This window comes from Typopeltis vanoorti, chromosome 1 (assembly GCF_054136105.1).
Source record: "Typopeltis vanoorti isolate ZY-2024b chromosome 1, IOZ_Tvanoo_1.0, whole genome shotgun sequence".
NCBI lineage: Eukaryota > Metazoa > Arthropoda > Arachnida > Uropygi > Thelyphonidae > Typopeltis > Typopeltis vanoorti.
The window spans coordinates 166,819,032-166,839,612 of record NC_143549.1 but is presented as its reverse complement, the minus strand read 5'-3'; the positions used below and the strand labels follow the sequence as shown (position 1 = coordinate 166,839,612).

The 20,581-nt window shown below is 34.9% G+C and overlaps 1 protein-coding gene across 3 annotated transcripts in view; it reads left to right on the top strand.

Annotated features, from left to right (window-relative positions):
* The window catches only part of LOC150110620 (pseudouridylate synthase 1 homolog), a 156,677-nt gene that overhangs the window by 58,907 nt on the left and 77,189 nt on the right, over positions 1 to 20,581 (top strand). For all 3 annotated transcript variants that reach the window (XM_090395297.1, XM_090395278.1, XM_090395287.1), the window contains exons 5-6: positions 10,680 to 10,808; positions 20,187 to 20,265. In XM_090395297.1, coding sequence (XP_090251423.1) covers positions 10,680 to 10,808; positions 20,187 to 20,265 — 208 coding nt within the window. The remainder of the gene's footprint in view (positions 1 to 10,679; positions 10,809 to 20,186; positions 20,266 to 20,581) is intronic.

The following is a 20,581-nucleotide window of genomic DNA, read 5'->3' as shown; positions in this document are numbered from 1 at the left end:
CAAATTTTCCCAAAATATTTTTGTATGTCTCACAATCATTTCCTACTCTACTATTTAGATCCCCAACAAGGACCAACTTTTCCTTTTTCATTGTGTCAGTTGCTTTTTCTAAAGCCCCCAAAAATTCCTCCACTTCTACCTTAGTAGAACCTTCTGTGGGACCATAGGCACAAATAAGTCTCATTGTCTAGTTCCCCATTCTCATATTTGCCCACATTACTCTACTTGAGACTGACTGCCATTCAAGAAGATTAGCCTCGTATTTTGTGTTGAATACTATGGCTACTCCTTCTTTTCCTTGATTGTCATTGCCTGAATATAACATTTTGTATTTATTGCTCAGAAAGATCTCACCAGTTTTGGTCTTTTTTGTTTCAGTCACCCCTATTATGTCGATCTGGTACTTATCTAATTCCTCAGCTAGCTCCATTTCTTTGCCATTCAGGCTTCTTACGTTGATAGTACCGATCTTTAACTCTGGTGATGTTGAGTTGGGGTTTGCTTTCAGATTTGTTCCAGTAGCTGACTTTTCGCTGTTCACCCTGGTTCCCTGGCGAAAATAACGGGGGCCTTGTTTAACCGGGCGACGCCCCGGCCGGCATGAAATTTTGTCATGTTGTACCATCATTTTTTATTTTGGTTTAACCAATAAGAATACAATTTGGTCGGCTAAATCCCAAATTGCCAGCCCATCCTCGTTCGTTCAGTATCAAAGTAGATACCCAACAGGGTGCACCACGAGAAGGTGAGGATTGGACATTAGGTCAGAAGCCCTGGTCGGTTCTCCGCATTCCTTTAAAGGCTATGTGGAGGTCTCCTCTCAGTTATACAGCTTTGACCCTTAAGCACCCCACTCTTGATTTAATAAAGTCTAACTTCCATCTTGATATCTTTAAATTATTCAAATTTACTATGTATGTAGGTTACTTTACTTGGAAAGGAAAATCTTCTACAAAAAAAATTTAACGGTACTGCAATGGATTCTTGCCAACTTTTATATGGAAAATTTTAAGAACAAAGTACTTACAACAGCTACTTTTAAACTTTTAGTCAGACTACACTATGTAGATGGTGTGATTGCCATTTGGTCCCATGAGGAAAGACACTTGGATTCGTTTCATAAATTGTCTTAACAGCCAAAAACCCATCCAAACTTCACTTCTTTAGAAATAATATCAAAACTGTCTGCCTTTTCTTGACATGTTAGTCACTTGCCTTTCAGATGGTTCACTATCCGTTTCTATTTATAGAAAGCCAACATAACATACACTCGAATATACCTACGTAAACAATCACATTTTTGTCAGTCCAACAGTATGGAATCCTCAAAACACCAACTCATGGAGCCAGGACTCTTTTTGTCACACTTTTTTAGCCAGTGGCTACAGCTCTTACAAAATATTAGATGCCTCCAAATTCACAAATACAAAACACCATTCCTATTCAGTATATCGAGGGCACATCTGAAAAGATAGCCAGAGAACTGATAAAATATAACCTTCAAACCACATGTCAAATGAACAACTCTGATCTGCTCTTCTATGGACAAATTCCATCTTCTATCAAATCCTGGAGTGCCCTGTGATTGAGACTTGGCCTAATATGGACAGACAGGAAGATCTGGTGTTAACATTTGCTACCATTATTATGGCAAGTCAGAACTGACACACCATTCTATGGACACCCCTTCACACAGTATTGGATGGAAGACAACCTGTGCTATACAGAAGTCATTAAAGACTATAGAAATTATTTTTAGAGTCAGCGATTGACTATGAAGTATTCTCTTAACCTTAACAAGTATGGCTACATTAAACTGCCAAAAATTTGGGAGAAAGTCATTGTAAGATCAGCTTCAACACAGCAATTGTAATAACTTGTTTTATACCAATTTACAGAGTGCCAAATTAGGACTTTTTATTTGTTGAATACAGTTTGAATTGTTTCACTTATTTATTGTCAACATATCTTTCATCAAGCAGCATGTGACAGAAGGAATCCGAGGTCAAAGAGTGTTAGATTTGATTATGGTATCATAGGGCATTTTGCTTAAAGACGTAACCTCCAGACAGACAATGATCATGCAGTACTCACTTGGGAAGTGTCTAAGTTTATGAATTGTTCCATTCAGAAAAGGTTACATGCTGAACTACAAATCAGGAAATTATGACCAACGGAGGAGTATGCTGAGTTCAGCACAGTGGTATCGGTTGGGAATCGGCTGTATGGGAAGAATATCAACAACATATGGGAAGCATTTAAAAAATACTTTGTTAGATCCTAAATGAAGGAATCTTGGAAAGAAATCATTCATTTAGGGTCTAACATAAAAAAATTGCAAACATAGAGAAATACCTGCACATCAGTTGTAATTAAAAGTGAAACTTCCTCACTTTATGTAAAAATTTGTGTTCTTTATTTAAGCACCTTATATTTAAGCTATTGTTATTAATTTCAGATTTCATTTTGTTTGTCTTAAAAAAGAGGGATAACGTGAATTAAATTTAAGCCTTACTTAAGCTATGTAAAATTAATTGTGAGTCATCATAAAGCTGTTAAGTATTAATTCCTGGAAGGCCTAAAGTTACACACGTACAGCGTAACGCTGGCGGGTATAGCTTATTCAGAAAATCATGTAACCATGTATTCCATGAATCAGCATCGTAGAAACGAAGGATAATTAGTAAGGATCGTGTGCAAAAAGTTGGCATATAGACAGCCAAAATAGATGAGAAATATCCAGACAAACACGTGGTGCAGAACGACTCAGAAAAAAGTCGGTAAGGTGTAATTGCTCTAATTTTGTGTGAATGTTCATTAGAAGAAAGATTGTTTACGATTGTGAAATTTAGAACTTTAATCTAAGGAACTCTGTGAACAGTCTCTAATCAGAAAGTTAACCTCGTTTGTGAGTAAGAAGAATTGTTTAGGAGAGATCTTTTGTAACTTGTATGTGATAGGATTAACTTGATGCGATATGAAAGGTAGAATTTAGTATCTTAGTAACTTTAGAATGGGTGATAGTTTGTTCTTACGAGTAATACTGCTAGAAGGAATTTAGCTAACTCATTATCATTTGATTTATATCCCAATGTGTAATTACTGTGTTTAGCTTGCCTTATTTTTTAATTAGTTCGAATGTGTTAATTTCTTAGTTCGAGTTTTTATTTAGTATTGAGCCTAATTGAGTGTATGAATTTTGTATTGTGTTTTAGATATTCCAATAATAAACATGTCATATTTTCCTGAACCTGAGTCATGCCCGATTATGATTCCAAATTACCACTTATAAAAATAGAACCAATTTTGGCAGGAAGAATTTAGAGAGTGAATATAAAATATAGATTTTAGGTCATGACTGCAATAATCTGAATCTATACGGCAGTTAAAATAAGATATTGTGTAGGTAATCTTCAGACTCTAGTATTGTATCCCTGAGCAAGGATCTTTTCGCTATAGGATACTGGCTGGCGCAGCAAAATATAAATTTGCCAGTATCCGAAGAGGAAACAATCCTAGATATAAAAATAAGATTAAAGTAAGAGAAAAAAAGAATAAATAACAAAAGATAAATATATAATAATAGAGCAGCCGGTAGGATTTTGATAGAAGAAGGTTTAAGTAAGAAAGGATAGATTTAACTAGACAATTAATTATAAATAAAATATAAGTAAACAACAAATTAAATATAGCAACCTCGATATAACAATGCCGCAGCCGGTAGGATTAATTGAATAAGGTTTTAGGTAAGAAAGGATAGATTTAAGTAAACAACTAATTGAGTATAAAGATATAAAAAAGTAGAAAAACATAGATATAACAATAGAGCAGCTGGTAGGATTAATTGAATGAGATTTTTTAAATGAGAAACAAAACTAATCAAGTAACTAATTAAATATAGAAACATCAATTTAACAATGGTGCAGACAACAATAAAACAACTTTTTAACAACTTAAATGATGCAGTATCAGAATGTGTCCTGAGAGTTTGATGAATAAATAGGGTAGGAGTCAAATGGATGTGTAATCTTATTAAACAAGAAATTTGTAAGAAAAAGATGATGTAGAACGAATACCATGTGCATAAGGATGATGTGCATTATGAAAATGATAAGCAACAGGCTAGAATAGTCACAGTTGTACAGAAAGCTAAATCTGAGTATTAAAAGAAACTGGCTCTGCAAGCTAAAGACAACCCACAAGAATTCTGTTGATATGCTGCAAGTAAAAGAAAGAATGAATATGAAAGAATAACTCATGTGAATGCAGACGGGGTGAGGGGACTGATGCAGAAGAGGTTGTTCATCTAATGAGCAGCCATTTTGCTAAACGCTATTAACCTGGTATATGCAACATGGAGTTGCATATACCAGGTTAATAGCACCACTACCTCTTCACTGAATGAAGAAACTCAAGTGTATGAAGAGGAGATATTAGAGCTGTTGCACAAACTGAATAAGAATTCAGCAATATGGACTGATGGGATATCAGCATGTGTGCAAAAAGAGTGTTCAGCTGAACTGGCTATTCCTTTGATCAGGATATATAATTTGATCTCAGAACAGGGAAGTTCTGCAGGAATGGAAAGAATGCATGGTAATCCCATTATGCAAGAGTGGTACTAAGTATCTCAGGAGTAGTGGTGAAGATTTTGGGAAAAATTGTTTAGGATTTGCATTCAGAAATGGGTTGACAGTGAAGCGAATCTTTTCTTTGCAATGAACAGCATGGGTTTACTATGGGAAAGTCATCTTTTAGCAACTTGCTCACATTCTATAATAATGTTACCATTGAACTAGACAAGGGGAATGGATACACCATGATACTTTTGGATTTTGCTGAGGCTCTTGACAGAATACAGTATGGAAGACTGTAGCATAAACTGGAGAATATGGGTTTGGATTATAAAATATTAGCGTGAATAAGAGAATGGCTAACTGACAGATATCAAAAAGTGGTATACTGGGGATCTGAGTTTGCAAGATTTAAGGTAACTAGTGGTGTACTACAAGGATCAGTCCTTGGTACACTGTTATGCAATCTGTCCATTAATGATAATTAGGAATTATAGTCATCACAGAAGTGAGCTGACATAAAGGAAAAGAATTGAAAACAGCAAAGTAAGAAATGCTTACCAGACATAGAAATGTTTTGGGAAAATTTGGAGTAAAGAGCACAAAACTAATAATAATGGCAAGTACCTGATGAATTTCTATTCAGTACATGGACTAGTCATTACAAACACCATGTTCAACATAAAGATATGCATAAATTCACATGCAAAGAAAACACAAAAAAATCTTTGACTGTTATTGTCGATAGCAATACCTTCATTCTGGTTTACACAAGAATATACAGGGGATTAGAAATAGCAAGTGATCACTATTGAAAAGAAAAGTGTGTTAAAGTTTTAAAAGGAATGAGTGTAGCAGTTTCAGAGGTAAAGTCAATTGTAGGTTCACATACAATTATTATTATTTTATATTATTTTTAAAAATATTATTTTAAAAAAAAAATGAAAAAGTTTAAAATCAAGAATCTTGAAGATTCATTGGCAGATGCTGGATAAAACATTGATTTAGCCAGAGAGGCACATAACGAACCTGTCTGCAAGGATAGAAAAATCAAAACTCCATAGTGGATTCAAGAAGTTAAAGAGGCAAATGGGAAAGATGTATTAAAAGTTCCTAGTAAATAGGTCACATGGTGACCTATTTACTAGGAACTCATCTTTTATTTTTCTCCAGGAGAATACAGAGAAAAATGTAAAGCGATGTATAAAAGTAGCTAAACAAAAATCATGGGAAGACTTTGGCAAGAATATAGAAGATAAATATTAGGAAGGTGACAAAATATTCTGGTGGTAGGCAATTGAAAAAAAAAGTGTAGAAATGGAGGAAATTGCACTCTAAAATGAATTAAAGTGCTATATAGAACTGGCAATATTCTAGACGTACAAAATAATTACTTTGAAAAATTGTTTAATTAAACAAGTGTCAGAACAGTGTTAGAAAAAGTTAACAAAATTGTGAATTGTGGAAAGACAGATGAAGTAGGTGATAATCAATTAGAAAAATGCTCAAATATGGATATATTACTGTTTTATTTTACAGTGGTTGCACTGCATAATTTAAAAGGCCTGGACAGAAGGTTGAATTCCATATAATTCGTTATGTAATGGCAAGTGGTGTTCTCTCCTCAGGTCTGTCTACTAATGCATATATTTCATACACCATCTTTCTGTTATTATTATTATTCGTTATTCGTAACACCTCCAAGGAGTCCGAAGACTCATCGCAGGAGACACCCACTACACAGAATCTCTACTACCAATCACCCACATCAACGACATCTACTGTCCACAACACCAATCACCATAGCTAGTATTTTTTGTCTGTAAATTGCGTGTGTTCTGAAGGGCCGATTTGTCTGTATGTGGGATGAAAAACCCGAGTTTCCGGGAGAAAAAACCCTGCTACTTCCATATGAGATCGGCTAACTCACCTTCAGTTGAAAAAGTCCATATAAAGATTCCTCCCGTCATGACGAGAATCGAACTTAAGCCTTTTCTAATCAAAGAGCGCAACGTACCATCATTCTTCCAATTGCGCTATGGAAGCACTAAAAAAAAACAAACAAATTTATTAACTCAAATCAAGGAAGAAAAGAATGCTACAGTACTAATGTTGCATGACAACCTAGTCGGTCATCCTTTTTTTTACTTAAGATGTTACTTTTCATTGTACAAATCCCAAAACTTCTAAAACTACTTGATGCTATCTAGATGAGAACAATTCAGCTAATTAATAACCCCTTTCTTGCATTTTCTCTCCAGCCATTATCTCACATAACATTGTCTTTCCAATACTCCAAGTACTGTAGCAGAACTGTATTCATTCCCCTCCCCCCATTTCTGCTAAATAACAATACTATAATAGCATGAGCACTGGCTGACATCCATTTACTGTTCAACAGATTCAGTTAATCTATTGGTTGACCCTGCTATTACTCCCACTAATCTTTCATTCCATCTAGCTCTTCTCAAGAACAGCATTCCCCATATTCCCTCAAGACTATAATCTCTGCCTCTTCAGAAAGAACTTCAATAGATTCCTTCTCTCTCTCTCAACCCCTGCCAATTCAATGCAACCTAAAAAGGGGGGGTGGGGGGGCTTCTGGCTTGGAGTGTGAGTACCAGATGGTTTTATTTCACATGAGCAAATTATAACTTTTGCTTAAATTAATTGCACTACAGGAATATGAATCTTTAGTGTAAACAGTACCATTATTTGGTTGATAATTATAATCTTCTAACTTGTTGGAAGTGTTGAATTATAGCCTCCCAATTTTTGATGTAAGTGCGTCTTTTCGAGGTGGATGCAAAATATTTGTTGCTCTCATCAAAACCATGGCTAAACACAAGTACTAGTTTGATCTTTCCAGTTGCTGCACCATGATTTATTGGTTTTGGTATGGATTTAGTTTAGCTCCTAATATACTTGATGTGCAGCTGTTTACATAAGCAGTAATCCTCTTGACAAACTATAATGATGACATCATCATCAGCAGCATTGGCTAAGATTCATGCCTTGATAAACTGCATACAAAGAACATGCTTCACTAAGTAGTTAACTGCACAGGAAAGACTATGGCAATTGTATGAAGAAGGCCAGATAGCTGACAGTCTTGTTTTAATTTTCTGTTATATGGCATAGATGTTGTGGGTCTGTTGTTTATTTTTGTACAGAAGCATATACCAGAGCATAACACTTTAATAATAAGTGATGCAGTGGCCAAAACTCTACACTTTCAAGCAATTTGACAAATAAGGTTTTTTGAACCCAATACAGCCAAAGGTTTCTCTTAGCTAAGTGTTACAAGACCCCATTCTTTCATTGTAAAGTACTTATCATATTTCTGATGTGCTGCAGATTAATATTTGTATGGATCTTATAATAAAATCATACACATGTTAATATATATATGAGTATTTAATTCAAAAAATACTATGACAGTTGTGTAAAGAAGACCAGATAATGGACAGCTTCATTTTATTTCTGTATATTGTGACATTGATGTGGTGAGTGGAATATATAGTATCGTGATAATTTGAATGATTTTATAGTCTGTATTAACAATGGAAATTAGTCACCAATTTTCCATTTTTTTAGACCCTTTTTTTCCTTTTTTTTTTTTTTTTTTTATGGAGGAGAATAAATTTATGGTGATCAATGTTGTCATTCCACAAGTTATTGTTTTGCGGCTTCCATGTGCAGTGTAATTGTAACTCTGTCTTATGCTGAATGAGAAGTAACTTTCACTTAACAGTAAAATTTGCTGTTGGTGATATCAGTAATATTGTCAGCTTTGTTCATGTTTTGTTAGTAATGCACTAAGACTTAATGGGGATCTTCTATGATGCTTCCACTGTCTACTCTTATAGTTCAAAAATTAGTTCTTGTATGTTGATATTTCTGTAATGAGATCAGATATCTTGTGGATAATACATCTATGAAGTCTATGTGCTTGTTGCTTACAGTGAATTTTCTTACAGATCCAATCTTTAACATGAAAGAAGATGATTCAATGAGCCAGCTGAAAAATTATCATTATCATCAAATTCCTGATGTATGCTCTCAAAGGGTTTATTATCACTATTACAGGATAATAATGATAGTACTATATGAAAAAGTTATACCATTACTAACTTCTGATCAACAATTTTCCTCCAAATTAATCTGTTATCTGTCAAGACTAATATTAAACACTTAAACAAAATGGGAGAAGAAATATTAGCAGAACAAGTACTCTTTGCCAGGTTGGCAGGAAAAAGACCCAGAGGAAGACCAAGATGTAGATGGATTGATACAGTAAAAAGTTGCCTTAAAAAATGGAAATATAAGATCTTATATTTCTAAAGTAAAGAGTTAAGATCACCAATTTTGATATCAGATTTAATACCACTTTCCTTGATAATGTGCACCCTTGTCGCACACTTGATTTAACATCAAACCATCTCCTTCAATTCTAACTGCTGACTTGCAGCTTAAATAGAGATTACGTATTATTTGATATAATGTTCCATTTACACCATATAACTGGAGCGCTTTGAACAGCTTTACTCTTTGCACCTTGTCATATGCCTTTTACACATCAACAAAACTTGAATACAAATCATTGTTATATTCCTAATATTTCTCAACTATTTGTCTTAAAGTGAAAATCTGATCCTTACAACCTCTATTTGGCATGATTCCAGCTTGTTCTTTACCAATTTTCCCTTCCACGGTTGTTCTTAGCCATTTCGCAAGTATAGTTCTTTATTTTATTAGCTTTGAGCTAATAATAATGCAAATTTTCCCAAAACATTTCTCTATGTCTAGTAATCACTTCCTACTCTGTTGTTTAGATTTCCAACAAGTATCTTTTCTTTTTCATTGAGCCAGCTACCCTCTCTAATGCCTCAAAAAATTCCTCCATTTCTTCCTTAGTAGAACCTTCTGTGGGACCATAAGCACTAATAAGTCTCATGGTCCAGTTCCCCACACGAGTAAACAGTCTGATATTTGCTCACATCACACTACTGGATATTGCCTGCCATTCAGGATTATCCTCATTTTTAGTGTTGTATACTATAGCTACTCCCTCTTTTCCTTGATTTTCATTGCCTGAATACAACATTTTGTATTTGTTGCTTAGAAAGATCTCACCTTTTTTTGTCTTCTTTGTTTCAGTCATGCCTCTTATGTTGATCTGCTACTTATTCAATTCTTCTACTAGTTCCATTTCCTTTCTATTGATGCTTCTTATGTTGTTAGTACCAATCTTGAACTCTATTGATGTTCGGTTGGGACCTGTTCTGGGATTTGTTCCAGTAGCTGACTTTTCACTGTTCACCCTGGTTCCCTTATGAAAACAATGGGGAGGGCCCTTGTTTAACCCAGCATGAAATTCCGTTATGTTGTACCATTATTTTACATTGTGGTTTAAGCCATAATGAAAAATTATATTTACCTCAATCATAATGCTGTTTCTTAATATCAAACATTTGGGTTGCTGTTTATGTTAGGTGTCAAAGATGCTTTAACTTCCTGGATATTCAAGAACAGACATCATAGCTTACTCATGCGCCAGACACAGGGGATCAATCCCTTAACAAAACAATGAACCATCAAGGACAAGAAATTATATTCATTTTTTATCCATATATTACCACATGAGTAAGCAGTTTGTTTTCATGATATAATGAGATACAATTTTGCTTCTTGTCTGTGAGAAATTTGGCCTGTCATCAGGCAGAAATCAAATTTCATCTGTCAGAAGAAGTTAGTCATCAGTGGGAATTAGACCTGTGGAGATATGGTGTGTTATCTTGATAGTTCAAGATTAGTTTGAGCTCTTAGTGTTGTTTCTGGCATTATCCACACTTCCTATGCCTTTAATGAGTTTCATGATATTTATTAGTACAGTTTTAAGATTGCAAGAGTGTCTTCCGTTACTTTGTTCAGAAAAACCACATTTATTCTGCAACGTAAGTGTAAACGCAACTGCAAGTGAGAATTTTTGTTCTGCACAATAAATTTTAAAAATTAAAATATTTAAAATTTCAACACTATGTAGTACAGTAGTTATTTTTGTTATCATGAAATAAATATTTCATTGATTTTTGTTATTTTTAGCTATAAGAAGAGTTACCAAGTGCTTTAATTCTAAAACGAATTGTGATGCAAGGACTTATTCGTATATGTTACCTACCTTTGCTTTTGCATCCTCTAATGAAACTACCACAGAAGAATATAGAATTCCAGGTTAGTAATTGTACTTCTTCCCATGCCCTGATTATTTTTCTCATTTTTAATCTATATAGCCTCCAATCAAACCAACTACAGTTATACCCTGAGTTACGTAAGTAATGCGTTCTTCCATAAACCTTTACATAAGTCGAATTTATAAATTACATACATACAATAAAATGTTCAATAGCTACTCATACCACTTTCTTACATTAATTTTTTTGCCATTAATCAGATATTTTTCATTTTTAGGGTGATTAAAAAAAAATTCAATCATAAAAAAATTTATCAATTGTATTTGAATAATATATATACTGTAAATCTGAATGTATGAAAAATACACAATATAAAAGAATATAAAAACAAACTGAAATATTCACTTTTCAAATAAAAAAATGTCTTGTGACGGCTAAGTTGACTGTTCTGAGGAATGCTGTTCTGCGGGAAGTTTTACCCCTTTTGATGTTGAAGGCTGAAGGTAGTTGGGGTCATCTGAGTTGTCATCTTGACTTTGTTGTGAACAGCATCTCACAAACGTGTCTAGAGTAGATTTTTTGGTCACATGCTTCTTGTCCTCATAGATGGCCTGGTAGCTAGACATATCGAAATAGATATGGCAACTAACATTTTCAAACTGCTCAGTGTTCGGATCCATCGATTCTAATTTTGCTAACACCATGTCTATCAAGTTAAAAACCTCTTCTAGTCCCTTCATTGTAAATTTCTATATGTCTGGCAGTTCAATCGGCTTAGTATTTTCTTCGGAATTTTGGAATGCCTCCAACTGAATAAAGGTCATCATTAGTTAGGCCTTCATCGTGACTCAAAAGAAGCTCATTAATGTCACCATTATCCACTTCCAGCTCTAATTGCTGTACCAATTGCACACACGTCTCTGTCCCCTGCTGTAATTCTTGTGTCAACTCATCACCTGTATCAGTCATTGTTTGCTCTCCTTCCGTGAAACACTTAAAATTATGGACACCATTTCTGGGCAGAATTTCTTCCACACAGCATTCATTGTTGTCTGCTTGATTTCATCCCAAGCCACCCCAATGTTTTTGATAGCATTAAGGATATTATAGTTCTTGCAAAAATCATGTAGAGTAATGTCCTTACCACTATCAATGGCCTTGGTTGCTTGGGAAAACGTTCACCGCAGATAGTAGGCTTTAAAGATCACAATAATGCCTTGATCAATAGGTTGCAATAGTGAGGTAGTTCTAGGAGGAAGGTAAACAACTTTTACGTCAGGATAAAAGTCATCCAACTCCTCTGGGTGACCGTGAACATTGTCCAGAAGCCCTTTAAACAGGATTCCTTTCTTGGCACAATATTCCTTCACCTGGTGAACAAAGTGGTTATTGAACCAGTCTCTGAACAGTGCACATGTAACCCAAGCCTTGGTGTTGGATTTCCAAATTACGGCAGCATACTTGTGTCAGTGTTCTTAAAGGCGCACGGTCTCTGGGAATAGTACACTATAAGCGGCTTAAGTTTTAAGTCTCCTGAAATGTTGTCGCCAATCATAACAGTGATCCAATTTTTTGTGACCTTGAATCCAGACTTAGATTTTTCCTCTTTTGCAATAAATGTCTGTGTTGGCATCCTCTTCCAAAACAGAGCTGTTTAATCAACATTAAATATTTGCTCAGGCAAATATTCCTCCCTCCTCAATTATTTCTGTCAGAAGTCCGGGAATAGACTTGCTGCATCTGTATCTGTACTTGCTGCCTCACCCGTGATTTTGATGCTATTCAGATTTGTATGTTTCTTGACACAGCTTTAAATGTACTCTCCGTGTCCGTGATGCCATCCTGCGCTTTTAAATCCTTATATAAGGACATAGCCTTCTCCTGGATAATCAGTAAACTTAATGGTATCTGCATCTGTGTCAGATCATCGTTCCAGTGAGACAACAATTTCTCCATTTCTGATATCAGTATACAATGTAAACTTTATACTTCACTATTATGTTCACTGTTGAAGTAGGTCGATTTATTTCCCGAGCTATTGTTGATAGAATTTTCCTGCCTTCATACATACAATTATTTTCAACTTTTCTTCTAAAGTAATTGCAGATCTTTGTTTTTTAGATTTATTACCAGTGCATTCGGTTTTGCATTTGCATTCCATTTTAAGGATAAAAAAAAACAAGGAAACTAGCAATGATAACAAGTGACTGAGCTAACCGTATGAGGCATCTACTACTGTACTGCAATAAGGCTGTCAAATGTGTTCATATGCGCTAGTGGATTTATTACGTAACTGCGAATTTACTTAAGTCACGTGTTATGTAACTCAGGGTGTAACTGTAACTGAAATAAATAAAAATAAATAAAAAACCTGTCACTGTCCAACTGGTGTGCCAAGGCAGTCCAAAAATATTTGGCATCTCTCAAGAAACTTGAGACGAAAACTAGCTACGGACTCACCCTACACTACAGCTCACAATATATGCAAAAAAAATAATAATAAATAAATAATATTAAAAAATCCAATTTCGAAAGGCCAAGTGAAGGAAACTTGCCTCCTACCCAAATGGCAGTTGATCCTTCTGCTTGCTTTGAAGGTCATTCTTTGCAGTAGTCTCTTCAGAGTGTTCTTCTACTCTTCTATGCTTCTGCTGCTCTCACATCCAGATGTTACCATCAAAACATCTCCCAAAGATAAGACTCACTCCTTTGCATCATCATCCTTCTTCTTTATCAACTCTTGTGATTTTGTGTGTTAAGGCTTACATGCTACGAGAAACTTGTTATCGATTCAGACTTAATGGAATGAAACAGCACTGAGAAAGGAATAAAAATAATATTTAATTCTTCCAATAATGCATCTCAGTCACTGAGACATCATCAAGGGGTACAATATAAGACTTGTAACACACACACATAAAGGCAACACAAACTAAATGAAACACGTGAACAAAAGACTGGTCCTAACTAGCTGGGGCACTCTCTGGGCAAGAGCCTAGGATGTAAACTGGGATCTCAAAGTATTAGTGTTTCCCATATTTTGGGAACTTTAGTGCAACCATATTTATTCAGATCAGATTGATTTCTGATAGTAGCTGCAGATTCCAAAAATAGTCTTTTTCTTCTAAATTTCCTGTGATGGAGCATGGCAGTCTTTTTGTAATTGATTTTATGAGCTGTATCTAAAGCATGGTCTACAAGGTCCGAATAGCCATATTCATGACTGCAGATGTATTTTTTGTGTTCTTCCATGAAGATGTTGGCTGATCTTCCTGTCTGTCCATAGTAGGACAACTTGAAGGAATATGGCACTTTATATACTCCAGGCAAAGAGAGAGAGAGAGAGGAGGGGAGCTCCCCTCCTCTCTCTCTTTCTCTGTATCTTTAGTATAAATATAGAATAATAGTTAACAGAACCCATCAAGCGTGGGTTCTGCTCTGTGTTGCTATTGGCATTTTCAATTTTACATGCTTTGTTTTTGAAAGGAGTAAAGTAATTCCTGTTGGGTTGTACATATTCTATAAACAACAGTAAGAGATAATACAATAAACATATTTACACATTCTCTAGGTTTAACCTTCAGTAAAAGGTCGATGCGTTAGGTGAATGATAATTTCTGCTGCCTCGAACTTTTACATTGCCCCCCCCCCCCCTTCATGAAAAATTTTTATGCATTGAATAAATGGATGATAATTTTTTATTTATTTATTTATTTATTTTTGTTTCTCGTGTCCCTTAGTCTCTGATCATAAATTCTCTGGGTTGGGTAGTACTCAGTTTCATTGGCCATTTGCAAGATAAGAAAGCACTCAGTCCACCATGTGGGCTCTCTTCTTTGTGAAACGGGTTGGGACCCATATTTCTTAGATTTAATGTTCAATTTGTTTCCCAGATAATTGCTTTCTACCTTACTCCAGACTCTATTTTTGTTCCCTTTCTTTACCCGTGGTTTAGCATGATCCGGACGTGTGGGATGTCTGGTGCTGATCCCCTTCTCTTTTTCAAAAAAATGTTTTTTCATTGTGCCCTTAGTTTCTGCAATCTCTATGTCTTCCCCTTGATTTGTTTCCATTTTCACACTCGAGATGTGAAAAGCCTCTTTTATTTCTATATACAGGGCACCTTCATTCTCTGAGGGACTATTCTCCTCGCTTTCTCTTTCAATTTGACTCACCTCAGCATTTTCATCCTCCCGATTGTTGTGGTTATTTATACTTCTATATTTGCTGGCCTTGTCAGTTTGAAATCCCTGATTATTTCTTTTAACCCATTTAACTCCCATCAGAGAAAATTCCTGGATACTGAAGTTGCATTGGAACCCATGACGTTTTAAAAATCTGTCCCGAGTATAACTCGGTTCCCTTGTCTAGAGGTTTCTGGTAAAAGTAGCAACTCAGGCATTACATTTAACTCGAGACTGGGCAACCATAAGTTTACTTGTAGCTTGTTTGGAGCATAAATAGAGGAGTTTGTGATTCCACACAGCTTCACCGGTTTCCTTAGCTTCATTACACAATCGGATACTCTGGATTTTAACTTTCTGAACAGGGATCCCGTTATCACCGATACTTGGGATCCAGTATCCAGTAGGACTTCACACTGTATTCCTTTTATTCTGCCTTGAACTACGGTCAAGAGTTCAGTGTGTTGCTTCCGACTTTCTCTCCTAAATCTCCTCAGTAGGTTCGTGGGATGGCGGCTAGTGTCCAGCACATTTGTTTCAAACTGCTTACCTCTATAGACTCTTTCTTTATTCTTATAACAGTATCTGGCTATGTGCCCAAACTTGTTGCAACTATAGCATTGAGGTACTTCCCCTCATTAGCTACTCATTCCTGACTGGAGGTCTATGGATGGCCTTGCTCTGATTTCTTGCAGCTGCTTGGACACAGAGTCAAGTTTATCCATTAGGGGTTGAATTGCCCTTTCTGCCTCTCTTTTTATCATTGAGTGTATCTCTTTATTTGTGAAAGAGTCTGTACCACTTGAGGTGATTACTTCATCCCTTTCCATTTTGTTAATCTCACTTGCCTTACTTATGTTTTCATTTTTCTCCATTTGCTGTTCCTTCATCCTCCCCTTTAAACTTTCAGGATTCTTTTTTCGTTTTTTCATCTTTCCCTAAATCAATTTCTTTAGTGATAACGTGAATTTGATTGGCACCCGATGTTGGATAAAAATAGCCTAACCTTTCCTTTACCGCTGGGTAGCACTCATTTAATGTATTAATTTTCTTTTGAACGCTGTTTCCCTGTACTCTTCCCTTATCCCTAATCTAAATTGTTGAAACATCACCCAGTCTAAACTCCTATCATTATCTGATATACTAAAGCTGTTTGCCAAAGTTAGCAATCTGTTATAAAATTCAGTCACGCATTCCTTTCTCTCCTGAGTGCATTTCTGTAATCTCCAGAGGTTTGGACCTACGCTTCTGACCTTTGAAAACTGGGCTATTAGGGTTTCTTTAAACTTCTCTAATTGCAAAGTGTCTCTTAGTATGGGGGATGAATACAGGAAGTTTTTTGCCCTGCCAATCAGTTTGCATCTTAGTATTATCAGAAGCTGGAACTCGGACCACTTGCCAATGTTCCTTAATTCTTCAGCAAACCTGAAAAAGGACAATACATCATTGTGATCCTCTCCAGGGAATTATGGGCTAACTAGTTGGGGATTAATTGTACGAAAAAATTCCCTGTCACCCATTGTGTTGGTACTTGTGGCTTCTGAGTTTACGTTATCCACATTCACGTTAAAAAAATTTTCTTACAGAATTTCTATCTATTCAAATATTTCTAAAGTTAATACACTTATTATACACTTTGTTGGCCTGATCTGATCCACTCTTCAATTATTGTGGATTTTTATCCTGTCGACTGCACCATTGTAATATTTTATTGTTTTCGTTCTTCTAATATATTATGTTCTATGTTCTATTGTTTCCATTCCATTTATATTCAGTTTATACTCTTTTTCTTAGAATTCGCTCGTGGTCCCTTTACATATACTACCTTCAGTGATTCAGTACTTCTTATACCTGAGAACCATGGATATTTATATTAATTTCTGACTGTGCCTCCATGTCCCAAGATTGGTACAAGAATTTATGAAAACTTCCAGAAGACTATGAATTAACCAAATTTCAACATCTCAAAAGAAAAAGTCTTAACAGTCATGGCATTTCTCTCTAGTATGATTCTAGTGATTACCCGCTTACAGGCTTGATTTATTTCAGATCAATGCATTGCGATGAAATAAGATCAGTCAACAATTTTTTGTAAAATTTCAAAGGACTTATTTAATGAATGCTAAGTAAGAAATATACAATACAAAAGGTACATTGGAACTATCCTCTGTTTAATCTCAAATCAGTCAAATTCATGCAGTTTATCTAAATACCTCTTATAACAAACATCCCTCTCATTATTCCGTTAATTGATAAAACTTTTCTAAGCTAATATCTCACACGTCAAATACCCTGATTCATTAAAATACATGTCAATCCTTTCCGGTCACTCAGTTATCTTATATTACTTAATTTATCACATGAATTTTAGTACCTTAGTTTAAACTGCATCTATATTATCAGAACATATACATTAATTTATCAATTATATCAAAACACTTAATTATTTACAAGTTACAGATCACTCTTAAAACCCATGTAACTCTTCAGGAATTAGCTATACTCCGCTCTACATAACTATTAATTTCTATGACAAAGAGTGCATTAGTTATTCTCTGGCTATCCTATAAATCTCAACAGTCAGTTATTATATCTTTCTTACAGCATATGTAACTTATAACAAATGATATCACGCTCACGTGAAGTGTTCTTCTATTGATGCATCGGCTATTTCTATCAGTTGCGGTGTCAGATGTTCCTATTTTTTGCTCCGGGCTTTAGGATCCTTAACCTCGAAGTTCATGTAGTACCAGCGGCTTCGGCGGGTCAGCAAGTGGGGTGCGAGGGACAACTTTCCAGTGTGGAAAACTCGGGCGAGATTACGATAGTCGGCTTTTCACAGACTCTGTAGGAGCAGAATAGCATCTGGATGTTTCGTCTCCCTCCGTGTTCACCGCGGGACATCCGTGCTTTTAGACTCGAATGGCTTTATGGCAGATCGACCTTCGGATTCCTTCCATCAGATTCTCTTCGCATCTGGGCAGCAACTCCTCCTGGTTCACTCACTAAGTGACTGTCTCTCTGGGTGTCGATTTTTATCACTCCCCAATTCCTCACTTATATCTCCCTCATATTCCATGCCTTGGGTTCAGTTTTGGATCTCCATTACAATATCATGTGATAGCTGATTTCTTGAACTTTCGCCGCTATCTCCTTTCATGTTACTAATCCGATACTGGATTCTGAAACTTTTGCTGCTATCCTCTCTTATGTTCTTAATCCCATTCGGTTGGCCTGCAGAACTCCTGTTTGATTTCACTCGTTCCTTTCTGCTCGGACCTTGAAGGCCACCTGTGACTGACTATGCAAACAGGAATCAAACAGCTTCCTGACTACTCCGTGTTGCCATTGGCATTTTCAATTTTACATGCTTTGTTTTTGAAAGGAGTAAACTAATTCCTGTTGGGTTGTACATATTCTATAAACAAAACTAAGAGATAATGCAATAAACATATTTACACGTTCTCTAGGTTTGACCTTCAGTAAAAGGTCAATGCGTTAGGCAAACAAAAATTTCCTCTGCATCGAACTTTTACAACAGTATGTACAGTATTATTTTTCACATTATGTACGATATACATATTATAAATTTAAATGATTATAAAAATAAATTATGAAGATGAGAAAAAGATTAGAAAGGTTAGAAGTCAGTCGTAAGTCGACTGCCAAGTGTACATTTTTTTTTTTCCCCACCATACTGTTTTAAAGTTTGGTCTGCTACTGACCATAGATAGTATGACACAAGTCATTTGGAGTTGAATTGAACATATATATATATATATACAGGTGTCCCTTGATTAAGGCGATTAATTAATCCCTCGGTGTTAGTGTATATCAAATATAATTATCAATGGTAAAAATTACAATTCGTCCATGATCGATTACTCTATTAATTACTCATTTATATATGGGACTCTTTTAGGAAAGAAAAAAAATGAATTCGAAATAAATGTTTAATAAATGCTTGTACCTGCATTAGTTACTGCAATTTTTTTATCAAAAAATGTTATCAAGGGTCATTTAAACAGTTAGTTTTTTCTTAACAGCATTAATTCTACAATAACAAGCAAAATGACTCTCTAAACCTTGACAAACAACCATTCTTCGATTAGCATCTGGATCCGTATCCATTACTTGCTTCTTAAGCGATTCTAAAATGCGAAATATTCCATTCAGTTCTTTGATTGTTATCTTCTTTGAAACCTCATCTTCACATTTAATTTGTTCGTTGTCTTCATATGTGAGTTGGTGTTCAATTTCGAGAAGATCGTTTTCACTGAAATCTTTTGAATTTGAATCCAATAATTCTTTAACATCTTTTGCATCAACACCATCAAAACCAAGGTCTTTACCAATTGCAACAATTTCTTCAACCACGTTGTTCATGGGATTTTGAAAACAACCTAAGTCATTAGTGCATTCTGACAAAAGGTTTTTCTGAACAGCTCTCATGCAGCTAGAAGACACTTGCTCCCACGAGTCATGAATGTTTTCAATTGTGTGTTTAATGTTAAAATTTTTCCAAAATTCTTGGACGGTAGACGCATTTTCTCCTGAGATTGTCTTTTTAAGAAAATAGCCTTTGAAAGTTGCAATGATACCCCTGTCCATGGGTTGTAGCAATGATGTCGTATTTGGTGAAAAAAATAAAACTTTCACATTCTCGCACACACATCATTAAGAGAGTTTGGATGACCAGGTGCGTTATCATCATCATCATGATGCTTTCTTTCTTTCTTTCTCTCGGTCAGGAAACACTCCTTGAGGCTTGCATGTTTTTTGCATATTAAATTTAAAGGCTTGTTAATTAAAACATTGATTAAAACTTGCCGCATATATAAAGGGATTGTTGCAATTAATTTCGCTGCATCAATCAAATTCTGCGTTAAGCAAGGGATATCTTTATATATATATATATATATATATTTCAAAAAATAGATTTAATGACTCCAAGACCGAGATAACATATAAAGATTTTAATGATAAATACTACTAGTTTCGGCATATAGCAGCCTTCTTCAGGTATTTATAAAGGAAAGGAATACTAATAAACATTGAATTATTTAAACAAATTTTGAAATGTATAACAACCGAGTAAAAACTAATCGCCACATATATATATATATATATATATATATGATTAGAAAAAATGTTTCATCTGTTTGAAAAATTGTTGAAATTTAATAAATAAAGAATTAGCTTTCTAAATACATATGCTTCTTTTGTTTATCTAGCTGGCTGTATAGAAGAAGTTAATAAGGTTCTTCAACTTTATAAAGGATCACATAATTTTCATAATTTTACCTCTGGAAGGTATATCTTTTTTCTTTTGCATTTTTGATATCTGTTAATGTGGAATTTACTGACTAATATATATGAATATTAGAGTGCAAAAAATAAAATTGCTATTAGCGATTTTTTTTTAATCAAAGATTTAACATTCCTTATAACTATGTTATTTCTTAGTGAATAAGATATGCTATAATTTGGTTTTCTTAACTTACTTAGTTACTGATGCACCTTTTATTATTGCAGTACCATATTATTTATCTTTTTTTATTATTATTATTTATTTGTGTAGTTCTAAAATGTTGTTCTATATATCTCTTAAAAATACATAAAATACATC